Source organism: Styela clava, chromosome 2 (genome assembly GCF_964204865.1).
Source record: "Styela clava chromosome 2, kaStyClav1.hap1.2, whole genome shotgun sequence".
Classification (NCBI taxonomy): Eukaryota; Metazoa; Chordata; class Ascidiacea; order Stolidobranchia; family Styelidae; genus Styela; species Styela clava.
In genome coordinates this window covers 10,636,488-10,650,824 of record NC_135251.1, presented here as the reverse complement: position 1 = coordinate 10,650,824, position 14,337 = coordinate 10,636,488, and the positions used below count along the sequence as shown (strand labels likewise).

At 35.6% G+C, this 14,337-nt stretch overlaps 1 protein-coding gene across 1 annotated transcript; it reads left to right on the top strand.

Moving 5' to 3' along the window:
• Positions 1-1,054: 1,054 nt before the first annotated feature.
• Positions 1,055-14,248, top strand: LOC120336866 (uncharacterized). The gene is made up of 2 exons (XM_039404632.2): positions 1,055-1,927; positions 11,379-14,248. The coding sequence occupies exons 1-2, from the start codon at positions 1,141-1,143 to the stop codon at positions 12,620-12,622; spliced, it is 2,031 nt and encodes a 676-aa protein (XP_039260566.2). The 5' UTR covers positions 1,055-1,140; the 3' UTR covers positions 12,623-14,248.
• Positions 14,249-14,337: the final 89 nt, after the last annotated feature.

Here is a 14,337-nt window from a genome sequence, read left to right as displayed (position 1 = left end):
ATACGCATACGGATCTACTTGCGCAAAAGTATACAGCAAGGAAAAGTATTTGGTTCCGTGCAACCGCAGCAACTTATCTTCAACAATCTATGTTGTAAAATGTTGAATATTGATAAGCACCGGTAAGCGGAGTTTTCTATGTTTATTTAATATACTTTTAAGTTTTACGTAGTTACGGTTTTCTAGCCATTGGCGGGTTTATATAGCCTCGGAATTTTTGATGATTTTTGTGACTTTTCGCTCAAGAAATTCGTTTAGATGGAGACAGTTGCCGATTGATATTAGATTGGTTTAGAAAGAGAGACAGTTGAAACGGGATGCTATTTTATAAAACTTTATTTCGATGACATAATTATATATCCATGGTGTGATAAATAGCATTTTGAGAAGGATCGGTGAGTGTGTATTTCCATTTTATATAATTTATTTACTGAATTATCAAATGAGATTACTCGGGACTAACTGCTTTCTTTGCTCTGTGGCAGGCGTCGGCAAACTACGACCCGCGGGCCAGATCCGGCCCCAGACGCTTCACTGAATTATATTAACAAAACAACTGTATTGACACGATTATATTCTTTACGTAACAGAATTTGTTTTGAGACACTAAATTATATTGAGCCGATAAATTGATATATTTAGACAAATGGCAACATAACGTGACAAAATTGATGCTGAGTGCAAATGGTTTAATGGCGCAGAAAATATTCAAAGAATCAGTCTTCGCGCGCTGCTTGAAATTTAACTGAAATCTATGTGAAAAAATGTTATTCATTGGTCATTCCCTCGGTTTTTAACTTTCTAAAAATATGTGCGGCCCGCCAATGACTTGCAACCTTTAAATTTGGCCCGCGAACGACAAAAGTTTGCCGACCCCTGCTCTATGGCTTGTAGTTGTACCCGTGGATCCATATGCGTTAATGTAAGGATGCTGTTGCAAGAGTAAAGATGACTGTTCTATTTGATTGTTGCACACTAAAACAATTTTCTGTGACGACTCTTAATTAAACCAAATAATATATACTTTCATGTATTTCAATATTGTTCCAGGTTTATACTTATAGTCACTGTTTTCTAAGATTGTCTAAAACGCCATCATTGTGTAAACGGCATGTGACGTCAGTCAAAGATGATGAAATAATGCAATTTCATAACATTTCCGTCACCTGGAAAGTTATTTCTAAATTTTGTCGAAGTCATTCAAGCAAAATATTTCTTTTAAACTGTGGAAATACAAGACTTTGGATAATACTGCTTCAATTTATGTTTATTCATTATATAATCACCTTGACGTTAGGCTTGGCGAGTGGAATGGCAATTCTTGACAAAGTGTATTTAAACGACATTGGACTAGTCAAGCAAACATACAGGCCGGTAGCCAATGATTCTATGCAAAGAGTTTCACCATGGACACAAAACGGAAATAATTTATATATAAATCGAAACAAATGGAAAAATAACTTAATTGAAAGGTTAAAAACAGCAAGGTCAAGACTGCGAAGAAACATTGCCAACAACCCAAGTCCTACTGTAAATGAAATTAATACTTGGCCACATACTTGCCGTGTTATTACCCCACGCATTCCCAAACTGCCGGTTATCTATGAATGCGTGCCACAGATACTAAATCCGGTGGTTGTTGATCTTTCTCATTCTACGCCGACAGTATTAGTAGTGGAACCAACTTCACAAGTGGTATCCGGAGGTTCTATGACTCCGAACACTACAACTCTCAGCCCAACTAACATGTATGCTCTTCGTGACGTCATAACGCAATTTGACGTACCCGATGATGTCACTGAGTTGAGAATGTGGTTTCAAGGGATTGTATCCATAGAAGGATCATCTTTTCATCGACTGAATAAATTGAAAGTACTCAATCTCCAACATAATCAAATTTCCTACCTCTCTATCGATGCATTTCGAGGTAAGATCTTTATTACTAACAGTTGGGGTTACGTGAAACTAACAACTTTTCCTTGCTATATGCCTTTGCGCAGGTGGATCCGTATGCGTATAACGCAAGGATGCTGTGGCAACAGTAAAAATGACAACTTTATTTAATTCAAAATTCTTGCTGCACACTAAAACAAATGTATTTCTGACCTCGGTCAGACTTCTTCAGACAAGCATTTTACAACTGTGACAAGAAACGCAATGTCATGCACAAGACTTTTGAATTAAATAAAAAAGACCTTCATATGTGTGTAATTTTCATATAAGTAAGCCAATCCTTGTTTTGTCCAGGGACATGGTACATTAGCTAACTAATTGCCTTGTCTATTCATATTGATGTGGTAGGGGAGTCATAGGCTCTCGGGCATTCTGCTGATAATACGCTGCGGTCTGAATATCTTCCATGAAAATTTCAAGATGATGAAAATTTTGAATGTTTATATTTCGCGGTCTAGCAAGCTCATTTCATGTAGTGTAACTTGTAACTGTGGTCACAAAATTGAATTTTGTGCCAGAGTTGAAGCGGAAGCACTTTTTTACAAACTAAAACACGGTTTTCTGGTTTTCCATGTTGGTATTGCAAGTGAGACATATCACACAAGTAAATTTCAAGTTGATAATGGTGAAAATTTGATTTTTCGATCATTTGAAAACGATTATTCTAATATATTCAGATTTATTCTGTTTGATCAGTACGTAGAGGTTAATTCGTGGTTGAAATTCAAGACACGGTAGGAATTTTTCCAAAAAAAAATAAATCTGGCTTTTTAAAATATTTATAGGCCATCGAGGGGCAGGCAATATTTCCGAAAGCTTTGGCTGGTGTTGTAAACATAGATAGGCATATGGTCTCGTATTACTCCATATTTACCAATGTATCACAAGAATATTATGCATGAGTTATGTTTAATTCAACGGTTTTCTGAAAAAGCTTGTCCAGGCTCAAAAGTACCCTGGTACTTACCATAGTGAATTACATACCGTAGTCTATTATAATGAGCTAGAATTCCTATGAAAATTTATGATATTGTAAAAATTGATTATTCCTTAGTTACCAAATCAACAAAAAAAACAGTTCGAAAAGGCGTACAAGACTTTGTCACGATTTCAGTCACTCATTGTTTACGTTCCGCTAATAAGCAAAATTTTCTAATCCCACGAGATTAAAGAAAAGTCTTCCGGATTTTGTCAACCCTGAAATCGATTTATCGTTTGTCTAATCTGCTTGCTGAGATTGTCGATGGGAAATTAAATTATTTAAATATCACAACAAATTTGATCTATTTAATTTGATTTGACATGGGTGAGCAGGAGCGCATTGAAAATCAATATTTAGGAAGCATTAGGAAATTCGCAATTTAAATTGACAATACAATGTGATCAAGCTTTTGTGCCGGTGGAGACGTATGCATATAATGCAAGGATGCTGTAGCAAGAGTAAAGACGAGAATATCGGTCGGAGACCGAAGACTTATCGATCGAAACTCTATAGTGACACCGCGTGTCCCATCACTAATTGATTAATAACTCGCTAATTCTACGACATGATACATCCAAAATCGATAGGCTTCTGGTCCGAGATATGATGAGTGCACATGCAAAATTTGGAGCAGATTCAATCTTGCTTTCGTGAGATATCGCGTGCATCTAACAGACAGACAGACAGACAAACAGACGAATACCTATCAACATACTTACCGATCAAGATCGATAAGTAATAACTATCCTAAGTGATTAAAGATTCTTGCTGCACACAAAGTTTCGTCTGACTTCTTTAATCACTTTAAACTGAAAAACTGTGTAACCAAGCCAATCGCCTATCGGTATTTACGAACGCTCAACTCCACACTATTTTTCGTTAAAGTGTCAGTAGCTTTGCTCAAATATCATGCTATCCAATTTCTGAATGAGTGTCATGAAGAAATTGCTTTTAAATACTGGACCAATTGCTCTGAAATTCTCAGTGAAAAAAATGTATTTTTTGCTAAGACGCCATTAATTGAATCAAAGCCGGTCATCATCGCCACAAATTACTATTCGGTCTAAAAGTCGGGAACTTTTTTTGATTTTTGCTTAGTCCAAATTACAGCTCCCTTTCATTAGACTATTTTCCTTATTATTATTTACATCATAAAGATGTCGATTTTGCATCTCAAACGTTCATACAATTAACTAATAAGTGATGTGTCTTACTGAATTACCGATATTGTTTACGGCATTATTAATAATACGCAGTCTTCGATTGAAATTAAATTAAACCCCAATCTGAATAACATTTTATATAGTTGATGTAATCATTTAAAATTACTGAAGTTTCCCGTTTCTGATTATTCGACAAATTATCCTTGGCAAACAATTGAGGGTAATAAATCTTAAAAGACGTCAAGATTTCAGACGAATTCATCCTGTAGTGCGTTGCATAAATAATGTATTACAGTGGTCCAATGACATGATCAAAAACAGGTTTCTTTTACTGAAAATGGGAACACTAATTTACTGGAAAACCAAAATGTAAACTGTAGTTTACTTTGCAATTTATTATCCAAATTTTTCCTAAAACCCTAAATATTGCTGAGTGACCAGACCATGTATCGGGATTTCACTGCTTAGATACGTCTTGTTATTAATATTTTTGTCAATGTGTATTGCTATATTTGTATACAGATTTGCGGCGGATTTATCGTGGATTGCCAGGAGTAATTAATGATCATTATATTTCTGGACTCTCGTTATCGCAGGAATGCGAGTTACATGTTGCCATACCAGACACCAACTGAACCTTTATATTGTTGTGATATTAATGGACGCGAAGTGTACTTTTGGATCATTTTGGATCATTCTGTCGTTGTTGGCGGTGATTTGTTGTTATTATGAGAAAAATCGCTTTTCTTCGTAAGCAATCAATTTTCAGTAATTTCGAAATGGAGGAAGCGTTAAAAAGCTAATACGTTGGTTTTTTATTCGACTTCCCCATGAGTAGTATATGGCAGTGGTCCCCAACCTTTCCGCACTGCTTCCCACATATACTGAGCAATGCATCAATACCAAATAATAAATTATCAAAGAAAATCACTAGAAAGTAAAATCAGCACTTTTGGGATTTCACAAAACAAAAAAAAACTAGCGACTCAAGTGAATTTTCAGGCAACCTGTTTTGAGTCGCGACCCATAGGTTGATAAATACTGGAATGCGATAATTCATAATAAAATTTCGCTTGATTATAATTCACCGACACATCTTCATTTGACTTTTTATATACACAAAAGTGGATAAATCGATTTTACATGTTCAGTACAAAAATGGCTGGAGTGCTAGATAGCTATTAAATTTACATTTTGTCAGTTTTGAGTTCTAGGTATTTCACCCCCAAATTTGCTGATATTCATACTTAACGGAAACAGCTTGATATGAAATTGGGTGTTTGAGATTAAAAAGAATATGAAATGGTGATGCTATATACATTTGTGACATATGATTCACGTGACAGGATAGGTAAAAACCAAAAATAGCCTCTGAAATTTGATGAATTAGGTAAACTCGTCGAATATCTTTGAAATTCGCAGAGTGTCTTGACATAAGAAACGGGAGATTCAATTGACATTGCATCTCTGAAAATAAGACGTTGTTCACAATATATTGATTCCTTTTTCTGAAATACGACTTGTACAACTCAAGAAATGGGGTAAAAACGAAATACTGTGAAAAAATACCAAAATTAACGGGATTTCACCATAATACTGGGAATTTCTCAAAATTCACGATACAATGTCCGATGTGGTTTTTAAACATCTAAGGCTTGACAAGTACATTCTTTTTACATAGAAATTACAGTAATATTTGATGATTTTTACTTATTTTTGCTAACAGTAAAAGTCAACCCTTGCGTCGAAAAGTCACACATGAATTATGTATTTAGGACTTCTATTATGTTATGAGATTGCGTCCAAGATTAGAAAAACACTAGAGATGTCAAGAAATAACAAGAATCCGAAATTGAATATACGAGCACACGGTCCGTGTTGAGTAAACTTAGGGTACTTCCAGTAATTGAATATGTCGCGTGTATTCGCGGGTTTCGTTATTCTTTCTTGGTGTTTCTTTGCGTTGAGTGAACTTTTTTGTGAACGTGAATGAGTTTGCTACTAAGTAATTTAATTACGGAAAAAAAATTCAAAATTTACTTTACGTTAAGTTAATTGGGAGCGATGGATGATTCCTACGACAAATTCGCCTTTTTCTTGTGATGCCACTTTCAATTTTGATAAATATAACGTTTCATTTGGTTAAAATAAAAGAAGCCAGCATTATTCAAAAAAAGACCATCCCAAAATGTACTTTGTATCAGCGAAACATTCCATTACTTTTTCAGAATACAATGATTTAAACCATGAGTGGGCAAAGATTTTTGCAATGCCCGCATTCGGAAAAGTACCTAATCATATATCGCCATATCCTCACTTCTCAATTTTGTATCGCCACACTTATATCCCCGCATATAGCTGTTGGAATTAAATTAGCATAATATCATTTCGTTTGAGTGTGATCACGGTTATGCGCGTACGAGACGACCCCTCAGTCTGGCAATTTTTTTTCTAATATTAAACTCGGCTTATATGCAATATACGTTAATTACCTTTAGTGTCGAATTCAAAAGTGCCGACGTTGTTGCGCCGGAGATAAACAAAATTAATATTATTTTAATAACAATTCACAGTTTAGTTATTTTAAATAAAGTTTGAAAATAAATCTAAAATTTGTATTTAGCTAAAAAACTTTTCACAATTTTCTCTAAGACCTGGGGACAGCACAAAATGCTTTAATGAGCCCCATATTATGGCCCATGGGCCGTAGTTTCCTCGTCCCTGATTTAACCCAATATGAGCCTATAAAGTCGAAATCTTTAATCCGAAAATCATGAAAATTTAAAAAAAATCATTAATCTTCGAACTGGTGTGGAAGATGGAAGATGGAAGTGTTCCACTAATTCATCACAAATTAGAAGGTTGGCAAAAAAATAAAACGACAGAATTGTTTGAAATTTCGTTTTAATTCAATTTAATTTCATATTGTGAATAAAATCTTGAGGAATGATTTAGTATGGTCAAAGTGGTTGGCTCTGGCTGCATAGCAGATGGTGCTTTAGCGAAACAATATTGGCAAAACGTTACCTTTTTAGAGTATCTTGACACCACTCAATTATATGAGGCTAAATAGGAGGTAAATTAAAATCTGAAAACCTAAAAAATTGAACTAAAAATCAAATAATTTTTTTTACAATATTGAAGAGTGATTCCTTGTTATTTTTGGTGCTTTTAATTAATTTTTATTCATAATTATCTGATCCTCGAAATTTAGTCATTTATTTTCTAGTCATAGTCATAGTCAAAATTATTTTTTCCATCCAGTAAAAAAAAAAACATACGAAATTGTCAAAAAATAAAATTAAACACACATTCTACAGGGGAAGGGAAGTCGCGGGGAACCAAGATTGGTTATCGAGCAGCGACACCCAAGATTCAATATCTAATTTAATTTCCAAGGTCGGAAATTAAGTTTTTAGAATACCGTTATTATAAGTGAAAATGGTGTTGGCAGCTGAGCCACTAATAGCATCCACTAGACTGGAGTGACTCGACATAGAGATTATATGAGACGACCGTAAATGTTGTCTAGTGTACTATTATTACTCAAGCAATTCCTATACCAAGTAATTCGACTAGCTTAGTGTAACAATTAAGTAAACCTCTCCGACATTTTTCAAATGCTTTTTGTAGCTCATTTTCAAATACCTAAAAGAAATGATCGACCAGTGGCATTTTAAATAAATCAATCATCCCAGCTTGTACAAGACCAGATCATGATTATTAATCTTCATTATTAATTAATTAGGCACTCCCGTTGTGTGTGTGCCAGGTTCAGGGACTGTCTGTGTAAGCCAAGTGAATATACCCCCTGCCCATGGCGTCCGTCCCTTTACACAACTTGATGTAGATAGAATAGGCGAACAAAATTAGTCACCTCCTGGCACACACACTTCTAGAGTGCCTTTAATTATACTCTACAAATGCGATATAAACTTTGATTGGCTATGGGAGTATATATTATTGGTGGGTATAGTCAATTTGTTTACTTGTCGAATTTGAACCATATTACATATTTGTACCTGATTATAACCATGAGCAGAAAAGTTAAAATGTCGGTTACTGATATTAGGTATATGATAAAAAAAAATAATCCTAGGCAATGTACAAGAACAGATTACAGTATTTTTTTTTTTCTATAGATGCGACACAAACTTTGCCTACAAGAATACATTTGAATCTCTCATGTATAATAAATTGATTCTCTGGTTTATCCATATTACAGCACATACGCGCCTGTGCTTGTTTTAGGTGGATTTTTGATTTAAGTTACTTAGTGTCGCGCGGTTCTCTCTTATTTTCACCGAATAAATCCGATTGTGGTGATGTTGAAAGAGTTTAATCCAAATATTGTGTGTATGTCTTCCGAGGATCTTCAGTTTAGTTGCGATAATTAAAAATTGGCTGCGGTTAATATTAGCTATCAGTACCTGCGGTCACCTGCCTGTATCTATAGGACCAAAGGACATACAGCAGAAACATTTTCAAAATAAGCATCAAAAATCTTGCAATTTTGCAAATTTTTTTAAACGAAACGGATTCGTTGTCTCGGATAATTGGCTTTGTCTGATTTTCGTGCCGGGTTTACCAATTTATTTTCTTATTGTTTTGGTCTGGGATGATTACCTCAATATAGATCGATTAAATTCGTGCGTCTGTGAACTTGAAGATGCTTTGCTGTTACAAATCACTGTAAAATTTATATGAGTTTGATGGTAATTCAAATTAGTGTAAAAATAATCAAATTTAAAAATTGTGTTTTCACATCTATGTACACATTTATAAAACTTAATTAACCAGCTATTTTAACATTTAAAAGCAATTGGGATCATTATTTAAAAGCATAGAATTAATATTGAAAATGAGCTTTGGATATCAAAAATCGAACAGTAACTATATGCATGTATTATATCGACTGCATATAAACGTTATTGAGTGTATTATCGACTTAAAAAGCGAAAAATTCAAGTTTTTCGTCTTAATATCGATTACTTCCAAGATTCTGTAACCTTAGCATTAATTATAAATTTGACAAAATTCATAAAAAACAGATGAACTAAATAAAAATAAATTATAATCGCTACGTTTGTGTAAAAATATATGGAGATTATGGAGAAACTTTGGTATAAATATAATGTCCTGGTGGCGGCAAGAGCGTAGCAAAATGGGGGTTGCAAATTTTTTTTGTATACTCACTCGTGCCTTTTGCTCCAAACAAAGCCAGGTATAAGGAGCCACTGACATCTAACAATATCTTAAGTAATCGCTCTACAGCCGCACTTAGCTGTCGAAGTTATCCAAGGCATATAAGCGCCTATGGATGGTGGGCCTTTGATAGTGTTCGAGTATCGCCGTTCACTGAGATAATATATTTGTTTTTATTTAAAATTGAAAATAGATTGTGCTTTTCTTATAAACTTAAAGTTGTGGTGAAATATATAAGGATATGTAAGTTTCATATTCATTTAAATTTAGACACAGTTACTTAAATTCTTGACTCATCTTACTCCAAGCATTCTGTGAATTGAGACACACGCCACATATAGATCCAGAAACGCAGATAGGCAGTTCGTCATACGACCCCACAATCTTTTGTTTCATAAAAACATATCAGTTTCTATCAATGGATGTTTCCCTTAGGATGAACTTCTGTGTTGACTTCCGCAACAATGACTAATCAGTAATGTGTTTACAGTGACGTAACAGTTGACATCTCTCTCACGTAGGCAGAGTTTTCTGGCACGGTTGCAAACATCGAATCGATTTTGTTATTTTGCGTTTTTTTTGACAATTTTGATTGATGTTCCCAAAATTTATTTAATCAAATTGCTGTAATTAAAATATGACGAGGAGTAATGATTTTAGAAGTATGTGTCCTTTTGCTTAAAGTAAGCATAGAAAATTCACAGCGATAAGGTATAGAAAAAAGTTTTCATGGGTCACATCTCAAAAACACTTGGATGTTTAGAACCAGATTTATATGATAATTCGATAGATGCAAGAAACTCGCTGTTGGACTATCATGAATCATCCTTATCGAAGAATCTGGAATCATATTTCATGTCAGACATTGATGATATAGTTCATTAAATTGTTTATATATGCATCGTTATGTTTGTGTGTATCGTTATCCAGTGTCAGATACGACGCCATTTGATATGTTTTAAAGGTGTTTATGTTTTGTGAATGTTATCATTATGCTATCTTATCTTTTCATGTATCAAAGCAAGAAAGGCGATGGTGAAAATATCTTTGCTAATCGATTTTCGTGTAACCAATAATATTTTAGCCAGCATCATAACAATGTAAATATCAACTTGTTTTCGTCATTTGATCGGCCCTCAAGGAAAAATTGTGAATGATGTGCGACCCACAAAACGAGTTTTTAATTTAGTTTAATCTGGTATGTGCGAGTAATTCCAATCCTTTGCGTCGCAAAGCGTATACCGGAGTCCAATTTAACATCTATGCCGTAACAATGCCCTAACACAGGGGTCGGGAACCTTTTTGGTCAAGAGAGCCATAAAATATACATATTTTCAATTGCATTTCCGTGCGAGCCATATAACATTTCTTCAATTAATCAGACCTGAAATGTTTACTCGAAAGTCAACACATACAATGTCATTATACATTTAATGTGATTTCTGATGCTGCATGTAAGCGCTGCGGACCTTGAACGGTTGCTCACCTGCAGCCCAATGTGGAAATCTACGATACTCATCACCCCTTTTCGTTTAGACATCTCCGTAGTTCTCTAAAACTATATCGCTTTGTGATGTCACAATATATGTTCCGGAATCCCCTTGTTTGTCACAATGCCTGTCTAGTAAATATCTTACATAACATAGACATGTGCTGGACGCGTGTTTTGAAACGTATTGGGAATTTCCTGCCAAATTCGGCTATAAAAGAGTTTGGGATCTCGTAAGCTTAGTCTTAGAATATTAGATTTTTCTGGGAGCCATATGCCGTCAGCAAAAGAGCCATATATGGCTCGCGAGCCATGGGTTCCCGACCCCTGCCCTAACAGCTAGTTTGTTCGAAGCGAAAAACGCATGTCATAAAATCAATAACTAAAATGTTTGTGCCTGCAATTACCAGAAATTCTACATTGAACAAAATGCGGCCCGCGGTTTCACCCAGTTATTTATATCTGGCCTTCCTGAATTAAAGGTTGCACATCCCTGCTATACACGATGTGCCACCTGTGGAGGTACCAAAGAACTACATATTACATCACGTGCTTCTGCCTAAATATATTTATGTTTCTCTTGCAGGCCTTTCCGAACTTCGTGAATTGGATTTATCGTACAATCGAGTCCAAGCAATACCGAGTCTTACATTCAACTACCTAAGTAATCTTGAAGTACTTCACCTACATCACAACGAAATATCTTACGTACAAAACTCCATGTTTTGCGGACTCAAATCCATTTTAACTCTTGACTTATCCTACAATGAAATTGATGATGTAGGACCACATGCGTTGCGGCATTTCAGATCAGCTTACACATTATCTATTGAACTGGGACATAACAAACTCAGGATTCCTAAAAAGGAATGGCTTCTACGAGCACCAACTAAGTTGGAAAACGATCCGCTGTGCGAAAAAGCGAAGGAAAAAGATGGGAAAATCAGAACTTTTACGAAACACTCGAAAAGAGATGAAAAATCTGTTCCCAATTCGCCCGGTTTTTCCATAGATAATAAAATAAAGCCAGAAGGCGAACTGGCGGCGGATTCTGAAGCAAGCGAAGAGGGCCCGATCGTAGAACAATCGCCTGTTCGTATTCTCCGAGCAACACACAATCCTTGGTCATGTAAGTGCGACTCACAGTTTTGCCTTGTTCAATTTTTGCGTTTGTACAGATCAATCATGACGTCAGAATTTGATGAAAACGACAATAAGGTATTTGAAATCTTTCGCTACAACGAAATCAACGAAACATCAGGCGATTTGAAACCTGTAAAGAGAGATACATCGGAAAATATCACAAATGCAGCAGTTCCCCAGTACGTCAAGTGGTATTTTACATTGCCTTGTGACTCGAATGATGAATTCAGCGGCTACGATTTAGGAAGACTAACCCCTAAACAGCAAATTAATATCGAAAAAACGTGTTGCCAACTTATCAAAAGTAGCGAATCGGTCAAAAAAATTATGAATCAGGATGAAACATTCGGTGAAATTTGCAAAGACGAAAACGACGACACTGGCGGCCAACTCACTGAAAACCACGTCACTGTCATAGGAATTGTCATTGTGTTCTGTACCCCGATACTTTTAACCTTATGTCCAGATTGCAACCGGACTGTGGTGCCTACTTCAGGTGGGGGAATGGTCGCCGGTGGTAAATTCGGTGGAGGCGCTTTGTCTACAAATAATAATAACAATAATAAACCGAGGAGCGGGCTATGGAAAGAAGATCGGAAACCGTTTAACAATGATAGATTTTGTCTTGTGGTACAGCAAGTTGAAACGAAATCACGCCGGTCGTTTTATGTCGAGGAGGTGGTGTAGTGTACAAGGCAAAATGTACCAATAAAAGTGCATGCTCGTTTGAAGCACGTTCGATGGCAATATATAGGGTGGATCTTGGTGTTGAGACGATTCGCCAAGTGAAGTGGCGTTGGAGGCCGTATACGTGAGATGGATTTGCTCTGAAGGGATACAACACAAGCGTTCTTGATATGCTGTTTACTAGAGATATCATGTATTTGGCAGCGAAAGAATTGATATATGTTATTTGTATGGTGGAGGCTGAGTTATTCTCTTGCGAAAAAGTATTTTCAATTGCCCGTGATCTGCCGGCTCGCTCGTCTACAGAGGACAAATTGTCAACGATAATGAGACAAATTTACGATTATTTATTTAATACTCTCTGCTTTTTTCACAAAGTGTTATACCTGACCTGATTCGAAAAAGGTCTTCATGTCACAACGGGAATTCAAAATTTACACAGATTAGCTACGTGCTAAAATTCTTTATTTTCACTGTATTTGGGTAATATGTTTTTTTACTCGATGTTCATATTCTCAAAATCCGTTAACGTAAGTAGTATCCTGCAGTTCCGTGATGAATTTGACATTGTATGTTTCTTTCCATAATGTCGGCTGAGGTTTTAAATGGGTGCTTACATAGTCTTGTGTCGTCATGCTCATTTAAGTGCAATTAGCAGGTTTCGATCAATATTTTGGTCAACTTGGCCGATTAACTAACTTATCAAGTCCATGCATCTGAACTGAAACTAATAAATATCTGGCGACCAATTCCAACACACGATATGGAAATGTTACTGGACGATAGGCCTTGGTTCGCTATGTCATTAGACTTCCTTAACGACTTTTTTCGCCCCTAGGATAAATATGAACGTAAAAACTCTACACTTCAAGCATTTTTTCGTTAATGTTCTTAATCCGTGCACACTTTAAATATTCGAAATTGGCGGACTAATCGAAAAGCAGATTATTATTTTGAATATCAACTTGAGATATTTTATATATCGGTTGTTTGGAATTTTATTTAGAATTTGTAACTGCTTACCTATCGACAGATATCAATGGCCGCTTGTACAGGACCCGGTTCATAGTGAAAAACGCGAGTCAGCGTTATAAATAGATCCGAAGAAGCTGTCACTTGAATACGTAATCTCATAAAGTTCAAGTTGCCACTTGTCTACAGAATTTATTACATCTTGGTTTGAGGCCGAAGATTCAATAGAAATATATGAAGCAGGACTTTTATCGATCTTGTTTCATTATTCATTTACAAACTTGGAAAGATCTTGCTAGTATAAATAGGCATTGGCGGATAAATGAAGTGTTTTATATAAGAGTCATATGTTTATTATTACTATAAAGTTTTTGCATCCTATTTGTTGCATTCTATTTGTAGATGAACTTAATTATATTGAATTGATATAAATAATTTATTTCATTATTTGAATGGGGTGTCTGCTTCACATGTGGTGCGACTAACTCTTGGCGTCTTAGTGCAACATCATTCAGGTTATTTTGAATTATTTAATAAAGTACAAGTATTTATATAAAACAATGCACTTAGTGAGCAGTGCAGGGCAATAATCACATATGCCGTCTATTTGGCAGCCCAATAGCGCACATCGAAGCATGACGATTGGGGACATACGTCGAAGATCGAATCAGTTGCATTCGGCCGAGGCCCACGATAAACTTTCTCTCGTCGGTAATTAAAACTAGGTACTTATCTTTCTATAT